General features: G+C 43.6%; 1 protein-coding gene across 1 annotated transcript; it reads right to left on the bottom strand.

Moving 5' to 3' along the window:
* Nucleotides 1-1,152: 1,152 nt before the first annotated feature.
* Nucleotides 1,153-11,794, bottom strand: LOC120564388 (fibulin-7-like). The gene is made up of 7 exons (XM_039809296.1): nucleotides 11,632-11,794; nucleotides 7,746-7,899; nucleotides 6,901-7,071; nucleotides 6,551-6,808; nucleotides 5,185-5,322; nucleotides 4,955-5,090; nucleotides 1,153-1,539 (listed from the first exon to the last, which is right to left on the bottom strand). Exons 1-7 carry the CDS (start codon nucleotides 11,713-11,715, stop codon nucleotides 1,179-1,181), a joined length of 1,302 nt encoding a protein of 433 aa, XP_039665230.1. The 5' UTR covers nucleotides 11,716-11,794; the 3' UTR covers nucleotides 1,153-1,178.
* Between the last annotated feature and the right edge of the window lie 266 nt (nucleotides 11,795-12,060).

The raw sequence follows: 12,060 nt of genomic DNA, 5'->3' as shown, positions 1-12,060 counted from the left end.
TGAATGACACTTACTAAAAGAAGCATTATGTCATACATTTATTACGTTTATGACTTGTTTATAATGTTTATGACAAGTTCATGACAGTAGCTAAGTTTCCACCCACTTGTCAATCGAATTATCTGAAGTTCGATAAAAAAACTCATGTGAATAAAGCTGAGTGTGAAAGTGTGTTTCCATCCAACGGCTTTAAAGCGAATAAAAACCTGTTGCGTAATGACGTCACATGCTGTTTTGCGATCAAATTGGTATTTCGAATTGATTTGAGACATTTTATGGTGTTTCCGTTCATTTTCGCACTGAATCGCACAACATTCAAGGAAACAATTGCGAACAAAGTTTTGCTAGACAAAAGTAGTTGTTGTTAATATTAGAAGCCGAGGAAGCTCCGATGGGCCTTTGGCCGAGGATCTGATCCAGCTCATCAAAAAGGTGGAACTTGCCTTTTATTTTCCCTCAAGACAACTCCCTCTTTTTTGAGACATGTATCTCTGTCAGAGTGCCTTCCATTTACTCCGCAGGACGTCCCACGGCTTGTCCTAACCTTTGTCGGTCATTTCCTTCGCGAGTTCCTGATAAATTATGGCATTTCTTAGATTTTTGCTATCTAAAATAGCCGTTATATTTTGCTCGTAAATTAAATTCAAAAAGTCTCTCGTCTCCTCGTTCGTCCACTTCCATCTGTCTTTGTTGACAACCGTCATGTGTGCAAACAGAGCGGAAATACTGGGCCGAAATGAACTACAACTTCTTCTTCTTCATTCTTCTTTTATTTTGTGAATTTTAATTTATTCGGCAAATAACGTTTCCATCAGCGTTTATCGCATAAGCCGTATATCGATCAAGATAAAATCCGATGAGACCGAACGTATTTCCTTTGAGTCGATACTCATGAAATTCTATCAAATTTTACTGTTTCCATAAGGCATTTTTCATTAAATATCACGTAATTCGGATAAAAACGTGTGGATGGAAACATAGTGTCATGTCACTCTTATGTAGATACCGTCAAGTAAAGTGTAACCGAAATTTGTTTTGGGTTATGAGAAGTAATTTGAATGTGTCCAGATCAGTACAGTCACCGGATACAGTAAATCCCCCAAAACACTCAGTGGTTCGACACCCCTCGCCCCCCCTCCCCCTCTCCCGGTCTATTTCAGACTTTCAGACTCCTGCCCCTAAAACTCGTACGGAGAAACGAACAGCGTGACCTTTGTGAGGTAGCGGCCCAGCAGGTTGTTGCGCTCCAGCTCGCTCATCTCCACCTCGGCCTCCAGAGCGGCGGGCCCGTTGATGGGCGTCACCAGGAGGAGGGTGCCAGTTTGCCGGCCCGAGCGCTGCACGCTGAAGTGGCCCCGCCCGCGGCCGCCCGCCAGGCCGAAACGCAGCGTGTCGCCCAGCACGCGGGCCGCCGACACCCGGAAGAGGACGCGGGGAGCGGACATGTTGGACACCACAGACAGGAAGTGGAAGGAGATTGAGTTTGGCGCCTGAGTGCACGCCTTGTCTCCCAGCATGCACGGGTTCCTCTCACAGCGCCTGCGGAAACACAAAGTGAATATTATTACAAACGCTCTTTATGATATTTAAGTAACAATCTCAAAGATCTCTGTTTCTTTGTCTTTGGCGGCACCTATGGCGATAAACGGTAATTGCAGGTGTGTTTTTGGATCTTACTTTCACTTATTTTTGAATTTTCATTGTCCGTTGTCGTTGCTCTTTTCTTTGTTTGTTCAGCTAAGATAACCGTTTACTTGCAAGTTTTGCATTAACGTCCTTCTTTTCACTTCCTGTAAAATATTTCAATAATTCTAATCACTTATCATGCACGTAGCGACATATACAGTACACGCATTTATCCAATTTCATGTGATTCGCTAGCCTAGAATCTAGACGCACCCTAGCGGCAGCAAATGTAATTTGCAGCCAGGGTCAGTCTAGGCACTCTCCGTGCGCGCGAGCTGGAAAAACCAAAATCTGGTCTGGCCAATCACATCGTGTATAGAGTCAGTGGGGGGCGGGGCTTATGGCTGCTGCTGCTGCTGGGAACAGCAGTCTTCTGGAAGACTTGGAGTTAAGCTTTTCTTGGAGAAAAGAACAAAGAACGGCACTGAAGTCATTCTTAAAAAAGGAAGATGTGTTCAGAGTTTTGCCGACCGGATACGGCAAAAGTTTAATCTATCAACTAGCTTCGCTACCTTCTTCGTTGCTCTGGTTGGTTGTAGCGCTATCCTATTGCGTGCAGATTGAGCCCTGCCAATGGTGAGTTCCCAGACCCAACATCTGGATGTGGGTCTGGCTTGTCAGGCTAGTGATTCGCTGCAACCTGCTAAATCCTCCTGTCACATAAAACTAGGTGTTAATCTTGTGGATGGAATTATCTAGAAAAAGCAGAAGTCAGTCAGCAAACTTTATTTACATTGTCATTATTTGTGGTTGTGGACTGAGTGGCTCCTGTCTCCTCTACAGCTGAAGAGACGCTGAGTCTCAGCTCTGAGTCGCTGCAGTTCTCCAGAGACTCCATGCTTTCTTTAGTCATGCACAATTTAGAGTCCGATCAAATCAAACAAATCATTGTCTCCTATAATTATACCCTGCTCACATATTCTGTGTTAACCCTTGTGTTGTCTTCCATTCGACCATGCATCATCCTCCCAGGTCTAAACTGAAAATCAACACCTTTTCTGGCGTCTTTGTCTCTTTTTTTCCGTCATTTTTTGTGCATTTTTTCAATGCTTTGGTGTTTTTAAAATTTTTTTTTTTTACATATAACGCTTATTTTGACTACCATGTATGAACACCATCCCCAACTTATATAGTTTTACACTTATTTTTGGAATTCATGGTCAATAAACCTCCTTTTTAGGAAATTGTACCTAATTCTTTAGTTAAAAAAGCAGGAATTATGAATTATTTACACTAATATTTAAGGAAGGATAATCAAAGAAGGGTATATGTCAACGTTCAGTCGGGTTCAGTTTCGAAACATTTCATTTTTCTTTTTTAAATGTTAAAAAATTGAACAAAACACCCAAAATTGTGAATGAAAGTAGAGATCCGATCTGTTGTTGTACTTACGAAGCGCGTTGCATGGAATCATCCGTGTTATTTTTAGAAAACGGGTCAAATTTTGACCCAAAGAGGGTCAAGGGCCTGCTATTCTGACCAAATTTATGTCACACAGAGTTTTAAGGCTTCGCATGTGTGGAAAGTACAGTTTTCCCTGCATTCCGAGTAAAGACCACATTTCTAAATAACTAAATTCTCAACCCTAACCCATTTTTAATCCTTAAAACACAGCCTTTAACTGTTTATATTTGACCAAACTCACAGCCAAAGAGCCTCTCTGGCAGAATGAACACTACACATAACCCTTAACCTAAAGCTGACCCTGCATGCCTCCCTACAGTCTGTCCTCTCTGCATCACTAAAACATACAATTAGGATTCAGCTGTAGGGATAAATCAAAACTTTATAGCCAGTTTACTTTCTTTTTCACGCCTTTTTGACTGCCATCAGCTGCCCAGCTGACTGGAGCCTGGAAACCTCAGCGGGGCGTCTGAGGCCAAACCTCAGTCTGACTCTCGGCCCAGTTTCTGTCAGAGGGGGATTAGGGTTTGCTAACTGTCGGGTGGAGAGAGGAAGTGGGCGACGTGGAGGTAGAGCTCATTGTCTTTAAATCTCTCTCCGTGGTCCAGTCTTTGTCTTTTGAGGTGAGAAGGGTTATGGCTTTCTTTGTCTTGTCTGCCCAGTTTGTATTCCTTCTCTACTTGTTTGTTTGCAGTTTCATTGTGCTGTTGAGATGTCATCCACCCTTTATTATTATTACAAGGTTGTTAGTGTGCTAGCTGTTTGTTGGTTAGCTAGCTAACAGTGTCTCTTGACACATTCAAACTCTGTGTTTTGGATCCATCTCCATTTGTTGAGTAATGTTGCCTAAAGTTTCAAGTTCTTTGTTGTCTTAACGTTGGCAATGAACATCTTGAAAGACAAACACGCAAGTAATAGCAAAAGTTAGGTATAAAAGAAAGGAATCAACCATCCAATCAGAGAGCTAACTATCTTAGCTTTGTATACTTAGAAGTTAAATGCAAAGCGTTGTGAATATGCTAAAACTCTGGCTGTTTGGAGGTTAGCCAAGTTAGCAGCATGGCTGTCGGGACGTCGCTGACGTTTGATCGTTCGGCCTGTTTCTAGCACTTACGGCGTTTTTCCATCACATGGTACCTGCTCGACTCAGCTCGATTCTACTCGCCTTTTTTGGTTTTCCTTTATGATAAAAAAGTCCCTGGTACCTGCCAACAGGTACTTTTTTGAGGCGAGGCGATACCAAAAGGTGACGTGAAAACCTGCAGACTCCTGGTTGGTCGGAGAGAATCGTCACTAATCACTAATCACTAATCAAAATGTGTCTTCTGGCAAACAGCCACATGCCGAGAATCAAAAACAACACACCTTCAACGTTCTGTGTGTGCGTCGCGTTAGGTCGCGGCAGTTTCCTGTGGCGGCGCTATGACGACCAGCCACGCTCGCCTCACGAATGTGGTGGTACTAAATCTGCAATGGAAAACGGAGGACGGGGCACCGCGGCCGAGCCGAGCCAAGCCGAGCAGAGCTGGTACTAGCAGTGGGTGGGCTATTAGATTGCCGTTAATTTTCTCCAGATAATCATGGTTCCCAGAGGATGAATTCTAACAAATTTCTTGATACCTCGAGTTTTCCTTAGCGACACTATGAGGTTGAAAGTTTGGGTGAACAATCTCATTGTGTGGACTGCAATGGAATATGTGAGCGAGTAAGAAACCTTCAACATCTTTAATTTTAAGTGGTTAATATTGTCTGTATGTTTGCTGTTTGTTTATATACTGTGGGTGTGGATATTCATAGCTTTGCAGTAATGAAACAAAGGAGAGTGATCAGCAGAAGGATGTGATTCAGGACGGTATGCTGTTACATTGGTGACGTCTTGATGTACGTGGCGTTTTTCATGTGAGGACACTCCACCGTCGCACACTGGAAACCTCCGTAGGTGTTCACACACACCTGGTCTGCTGTGCAGTTGTGCATCCGGTTTTCACACTCGTCGAAATCTGAGCAGAGGAGCACAGAAGCGTTAGTTACCACACGACTCTAAACACCCCCCACCGACCAACCGACCGATCGGGATGACCTTTGACCTCTGACCTGTGCAGCTGCGGCCGTCTCTGGCGAGGTCGTAGCCGGCCGGACAGAAGCAGTGGAAGCTGCCGGGCGTGTTTACACACTGGTGGACACAGAGCCGGCCGGGCTGACCGAGAGGAAACAGACGGCACTCATCGATATCTGAAACACACACAAAGGATCCTCAGTAGTAGTCAACGCATCCTAATGAACAGGTTTGTATGATATCGTACGAAAACTTATGCACACCGATTTGTATGATATCCTACGAAAGTCGATCACCTGACGACCGGTCACAGTGACCGTTAAGCTTAGCTGTCTTTACAGTTTAAAAGTTACTGGGAGGTGACAGTCGTTTCATAGGCGGTTGCTAGTTGAGTTTTTAGCCGACAAAAGGTAACTACGAGTCTGGTACAGGACACGTTTGTATGATATCCTACGAAATTACATCCCGCAACGCCCTCCTGTGCCCTGCTATAACATGAACTACTACGACTACCATTGTAGTCACTTTTCCATTATCTTTATTATGACTATTATTTGCCACTGTTCATCACATCCCCAACCGGCACCGCCAGACACCACCTGTCAAGAGTCTGGGTCTGCCGAGGTTTCTTCCTAAAAGGGAGTTTTTCCTCGCCACTGTCGCAATAGCCACTGCTAATGCTTGCTCTTGAGGGAATTACGGTAATTGTTGGGGCTTTGGAAATTATAAAGTGTGGTCTAGACCTACTCTATCTGTAAAGTGTCTCGAGATAACTCTTGTTATGATTTGATACTATAAATAAAATTGAATTGAATTGAAATTACGGCGACAGCAAGCCAATCATCTGACGACCGGTCACAGTGACCGTTTAAAAGTTACTGGGACGTGACGGTCGTTTCATAGGCGGTTGCTAGTTGAGTTTTTAGCCGACAAAAGGTAACTATGAGTCAGGTACAGGGCACAGTAAGGTGTCGGTCATTTCACGGTCCGTAGCAGTTGAGTTTAGCCAACAAAAAATTAGCGTCATGCAGCAACATCGGTTAAGTTTAGGAACCAAAACCGCTAATTAAGATTAGAAAAACGACTGTGGTTCACATTAACACACTCCCGGGAAACAAACACATGTTTCCTGGGTGAAAGGCTTGTGTATTCCCTGGGACACAAACTCTGCTCCCCCACTTAAATGCGCTGTGTTTTATGACCCAAACATCCACCCTGACCTCCTTTCTACGTGGCCCGAAGCGTTCTTAAACAGAAGTCAATGTGGTGCATACAGTAATAAATAGGTTGTATACATACAAGTAACAGGGCTTTACTTTTCATCGGGATATTTATGAATGGTTCATGAGAACAGCCTGGTAGTAGTAGTAGAAGTAACAGTTATTGGTAAGACATATTTATCACCTGTGCAGATGTTGTTGTCGCGGCCTGATATGGTGAAACCCACGTCACAGGTGCAGCGGGTGGAGCCCAGGAAGTGAGTGCAGTGAGACGGACGGACGGAGGAGGGCGGGGAGGAAGACGTGGGTGATGTAGAGGAGACAGGAGGTGGTGAGGATGCTGCAGAGGAGGAGGATGCTGACAGAGCAGCAGAGACAGGGAAGGAGGAGGAAGGAGCAGCAGGAGAGAAAGAGGCCAGGGAGTTTCCGCTGCTGTTGAGGGCTGAAAATATAATTAAAAAAAAAAACAAGACTCTCAAGAGATCTCCTGGTACCGAACCAGTCTCAGAATTATGGTCCGGTGTCAGTACTTACGTCTGCACATTGGCTGCTGGCCGCTCCACCTCAGAGAATCAAGACAAACTCGGGTGCGTGGGCCAATCAGCTCGTAGCCAGGCTTGCACAGGAAGTGGATCTCGTGCCCGATGCCGAACACCCTGCCCAGTCTGCGGCCATGAGCAGGGGGCTCTGGTTTGGAGCAGGTTGCTGGGAGCACAAGGAGACGTTCAGACCGACTTTTTCGTGAATATTTACCACCACCATCAATTCCAAGTATTCCTGTTGGCTTGAAATTTCACATTTGCATTCGCTTGAACTGGGGTAGATGCTCGATGAAATATGTTAGCAAGTAAGGGACATACAGGACATACTGCTCCACCTTTTGCGTTTTCGCTGTCACATGATAAACTCACAGGTGCAGCTAATGCTGCTAATGGTTATCGTAGCTTCGCGGCCCTTTTTGAAGCGTGAAGGCTACCGTAGCTGTAACACGTACTTTGAACTGCGTGGCGCGAGAGAGTTGATTGCGATATACGATCTCAACGCTAGATGGGAGAAATTCCCACACATTGGACCTTTAAACCTTATTCCTGAGATGATCCCAGGTGAAGATAATATCTCCACCTTCTCCTGTTGGGGGTTCTACGTCCAGATAAAGACACCAAACACAGACCTGGTGCAGCTTCCAGGTCTGAAAAGTAAAGCTAATGCCGACAGCCGTATCGCCAAACTCGAGGCTTTAAAACGGAAGTCCACAAACATATTTACAGTCTGTGTTTCCAAATCGCATACTTTTTCTTTTTACTTTCCCTTTGTTTTTGCAATAGCAGACATTCTGTACTACTTCATTATAACATGGTGCTGTAAACTTTGACCCTCACCGCCGGTCTTAAAGATGGCCATGGTGCTGTTGTGTAGAGTGCTCATCTTCTTCCTGAGGGAGCGCAGGCCCTGCTGGTACGAAGCCTCGTGGACCGCCAACATCTTCTCCACCTGCCGCAATGAGTTCAGCAGGTCGTGGGTGGATGGACACTCCTGTGGACGGAGACGAGGAGAGGTTAGAGGACAGACTCCGATGCTGCCGGAGGTCTCACAACAGGTGAAGTTGTGATCTACTTCTTTTGGTGAACCCACTTGTTTGATTGTTACGTGTCAAAACTTAGAAGGGCACTTGGAGAGCGCAGACCTCCGTGATGGCCATCTGGCAGTGTTAATGAAAGTGAAAAATGATTTGTGTATCTGCCCCAGGATTTGGATTCACTCTAAAAATGTATTGGCCCATGTTTCCCAAGTTTCATGAAAATCGGACCAGTACTTTTTTCGTAGTCCTGCTGACAGGACAGTCGAACCGAACCAAAACCTACTTGTAATCCCTGCTCGTGAAATGCGTCCTGATGTTCATCCATGATGTTTAATGGCTAAAATGTTTATTGATTTTTGGAAAAATTAGGGATGCTAATTAAGACATTTTTTTGTTGTGACCAATAGCCAACCCTCGTTAACCGTTTAACTGATAAGCAGGCAACGGAGTCCCAGTTCGTCCGTCCAGGATGCTCAAACGTACTTTCCGCGCTCAGCAACAACTGCTGACTTGTCGTGCAGCCACCGTCCAGCAGAGAGCCACGAACTTAGCAGAAAAAAGAGCACATTTAGAAAAAAAAATTTAGTTGGCACTAGCAAGTTAACTAGCAGTTAAGAAATAGAGGTGAGAGAAAGAAAAGCCTGAGGAGAGACACCCCAAGCGTTACCCCAAATTATAAGCTAACTAGCTAGTTTCGGCTACCAGCCTTATTGTTGTTTTGGGCCCTCTTTTAACCCCGTTATTAGCCTGTATTCTATGGTTCTCCGGTTAATCTTCAGCCACCGTGTCCCGATCGTTTAGCTAGCTAGCAAGCCGTGCGCCAGGTCCACGAGCGCTACAGTATTAATCTGTCAGAATTGTTATTGATGCTATGGTTAATCACTAACATCCCTAGGAAAGATCAGTTTATTAAAAGAGTTTGATGACCCAAAAGTAAAAAAACAAAAAAAAAACTGTAAAAAGTTGTTGTGGAAACTGCTAGCTCCATCAAAACTAAACAAGAAAAGCTAACAGTTTCCCCCACTGTGCTAAATGTTTATCAGAAAGTATTTTCTCCGCTTGCCCTGACTTTTTGCTGATATATTCAGTATGTGTTTAGAAATGAATCACTGCATCGATGCATCGTGATGCAGTGACAGACCATAATCGATTATAGCCTAATGATGTTACCTGTTGATTTTCTGGTCGCTGCTTTTTTGGTTTTGCCTTTTGTCTGTTGTCTGTTGTTTTCAGAATCCGCCACATTCGGGAAATATCTATTTTAAGAGCAGATACGATAAAAAGGGGAGTTCATATAAATCTGACTGCTTGAATTTGTTAATGAAAACCATGTGTAGCGATATATAATAATGACGAGGAGGTGACGCACCGTGACGCACCGTGACGCACCGTGACGCACCGTGATATCGAATCGATTGGAATCGTTGACAGGATAATCGGTAATCGAATCGAACTGAACACCAGTGAAGATTCACACCCCTTAATATACAGTTATCTAGAAGAAGAAGCCGACACCAGACTGACGGTGCTCTCTGTCTCCTGTCTGCAGTGAGTTTCAGGTGTGAGATCTATACACAGAGGTGAGGTTTTCGGAGCGGCTGCAGTAACACCTGAGTGAGAATTGGACCTGAGCCCGCCGCTGACCTCCAGCCGCTTACCTTGAGCCGGCCGCCAACCTTGAGCCGGCCGCTGACCTCCAGCTCACGGCTGCCCTCAACGTGACACAACTCAAAGGACCTGTTTGTGTGTTTGGAGGCTTTTCTCTGGTTTGTTTTGGACAGGCAGTGGTGGTTATACAAGAGGGTGAACTTCAGTTCAACATGTTAGAGTGCACTTACAAGGCATTTAATGATGGGTCATAAGACCAAGAAACCCTACGAGAAATTAATCAAATAATTCAGCGTTTTATAAGGTTAAATTCAGTTCAGTTCCGTTAGGACACTAATAACTCAAGTTAGTTGTTACCTCCTCATTAGTCTGGATCAATAGAAGTACACTTCCTGGATAAAGCCTGACATTGCGCCGGATGTCAGGCTTTGTCCCTCACTGGGGGCTATACAAGAGGGTGAACTTCAGTTCAACATGGAGTGCAGTTACAGGGCATTCAATGATGGCTACGAGAAATTAATCAAATAATTCAGCATTTAATAAAAATATTTTTAGCACAAAAAACTTAATTTCCTGCATTCTAGTGAATTTGAACCTTTTTTTGCATCAATTCATGCTGGAAATGTCTTTAGTTATTTAAAAGAAAACACGGGACATTTGTAAATATAAAAACATACTGGAATATAATGAAGTAAGGCTCTCAGGCATTCTGTATTTTTCAAATATTTATTCTCCTGTAGATTAACTTTTCTCATTTGATGTTATCTCCGCTGAGTCAACACACATGTCCTCCCTTTCTTCAAGTTATAAGCTAACTAGCTAGTTTTGGCTACCAGAATTATTGTTGTTTTGGCCACTCTTTTAACCCCGTTATTAGCCTGTATTCTGTGGTTCTCCAGTTAATCTTCAGCCACCGTGTCCTGATTGTTGACTGTTTGCCAGGGCTGCAAGCGGTACAGTATTAAGTTGTCAAAATTGTTTTTGACGCTACGGTTAATCACTAACATTAATAACAGCATCTACAGCGAGATGTTCGATCAGTGTTTCCCAAAAAGCCCAAGATGACGTCCTCAAATGTCTCGTTTTGTCCACAACTCAAAGATATTCAGTTTACTGTCCCAGAGGAGAGAAGAAACTAGAACAATAGTCACATTTAACAAGCTGACATCAGGAAAATGTTATTCTTTTTCATTAAAAAAATGACTCAAAATAGTTGGCGAAATAGTTGACAACTAATCGATGAATCTTTGCAGCTCTAATTTTGAGGCTCTAATACTTTTGCACTTTTATTTGAATATGATTTTGAATGAAGGACTTTTAGGAGTATTTCTGTACTGTGGTATTGTTACTTTAGTACTTCTTCCACTGGTGAGTTATGAGCACTTCAACTAGGGCTGGGCAATATATGGATATTATATCGATATCATGATATGAGACTAGATATCGTCTTAGATTTTGGATATCGTGATATTGTCATATGACATAAGTGTCTTTAACTGGTTTTAAAGGCTGCATTACAGTAAAGTGATGTACTTTATTGAACTTACCAGACGGTTCTAGCTCTTCTATTATTTGCCTTTACCCACTTAGACATTATGTCCACATTACTGATGATTATTTATCTAAAATCTAAGTGTGAAGATATTTTGTTAAAGCCCCAATTGTCAACCCTACAATATCGCCGCAATATCGATATCGAGGTATTTGGTCAAGAATATCGTGATATCTGATTTTCTCCCTATCGCCCAGCCCTGACTTCAACCAAATGGGATAATTTTCCTTCTCAGATTTAAAACATTTCACAAAATAACTGAGCAACATTTTGAAAACAAAAACAAATGTAATATAAAAAATCTGACAATAAATATATTTTTTTCTTCTTATCCTTTTAACGAAGGGCTCTAACCTGCACGTTGATCTACTATATTTGAAGTATAGTGAGTAGAGAGTACTGCGCTAAGGACTCACACAAACATACCATACCACATATCATAAAGCAAATGGATGTCCTGCCTCAGTAGAAAACTTTGAACTGAAATACACCACAGAAACACGTTGTTGTCGTCACGTGGACTCACCTGAGCGGAAGAAAAGGACGCGTGACGGAGACACAGCATCAACACGACGACCCCGGCGCTCTTCATCCCGAACACAACTTCCATCCCGATGAAGCTCTGCTTTCTTCAGACTCCTCAGCTCCTTCACTGCGTCTCTGAAACTAAATCACCTCTTCTACGCCGGTTCCTTTTTTTTTTCGAGGGCACTTGCCAAATTTCTCCTCCGCTCACTCCCCCTCCACCCTCCTCCCCCCTGCCGTCACCAGATATGTTGGAGGAGGAGGAGGAGGAGGAGGAGGAGAGCGGCTCCCACATCTGGAAAACACTTTCCCATTATTATTTTTTTGGATCCATCAGCATCCCCAGGAATAGACTCTCAAATTAGAAGGAAAAGTCAGCAGCTGCTGCTGCTGTGGGCGTCTTTTTAATCATCATCCGCAAACAACAAAG

Source organism: Perca fluviatilis, chromosome 8, assembly GCF_010015445.1.
Source record: "Perca fluviatilis chromosome 8, GENO_Pfluv_1.0, whole genome shotgun sequence".
In the NCBI taxonomy this organism is placed as follows: domain Eukaryota; kingdom Metazoa; phylum Chordata; class Actinopteri; order Perciformes; family Percidae; genus Perca; species Perca fluviatilis.
Note: the sequence above shows the minus strand (reverse complement) of the source record. Positions and strands in the feature narration are given on the sequence as shown.

Excerpts from the sequence above, each read along its gene's own strand:
- LOC120564388 (XM_039809296.1), bottom strand. The coding sequence starts at position 11,715 with ATGGAAGTTGTGTTCGGGATGAAGAGCGCCGGGGTCGTCGTGTTGATG. Across the intron at positions 6,809-6,900 it reads CCAGCAGCCAATGTGCAGAC|CCCTCAACAGCAGCGGAAAC; the intron begins GTAAGTACTGAC and ends TTATATTTTCAG. Across the intron at positions 5,091-5,184 it reads AGACGGCCGCAGCTGCACAG|ATTTCGACGAGTGTGAAAAC; the intron begins GTCAGAGGTCAA and ends TCCTCTGCTCAG.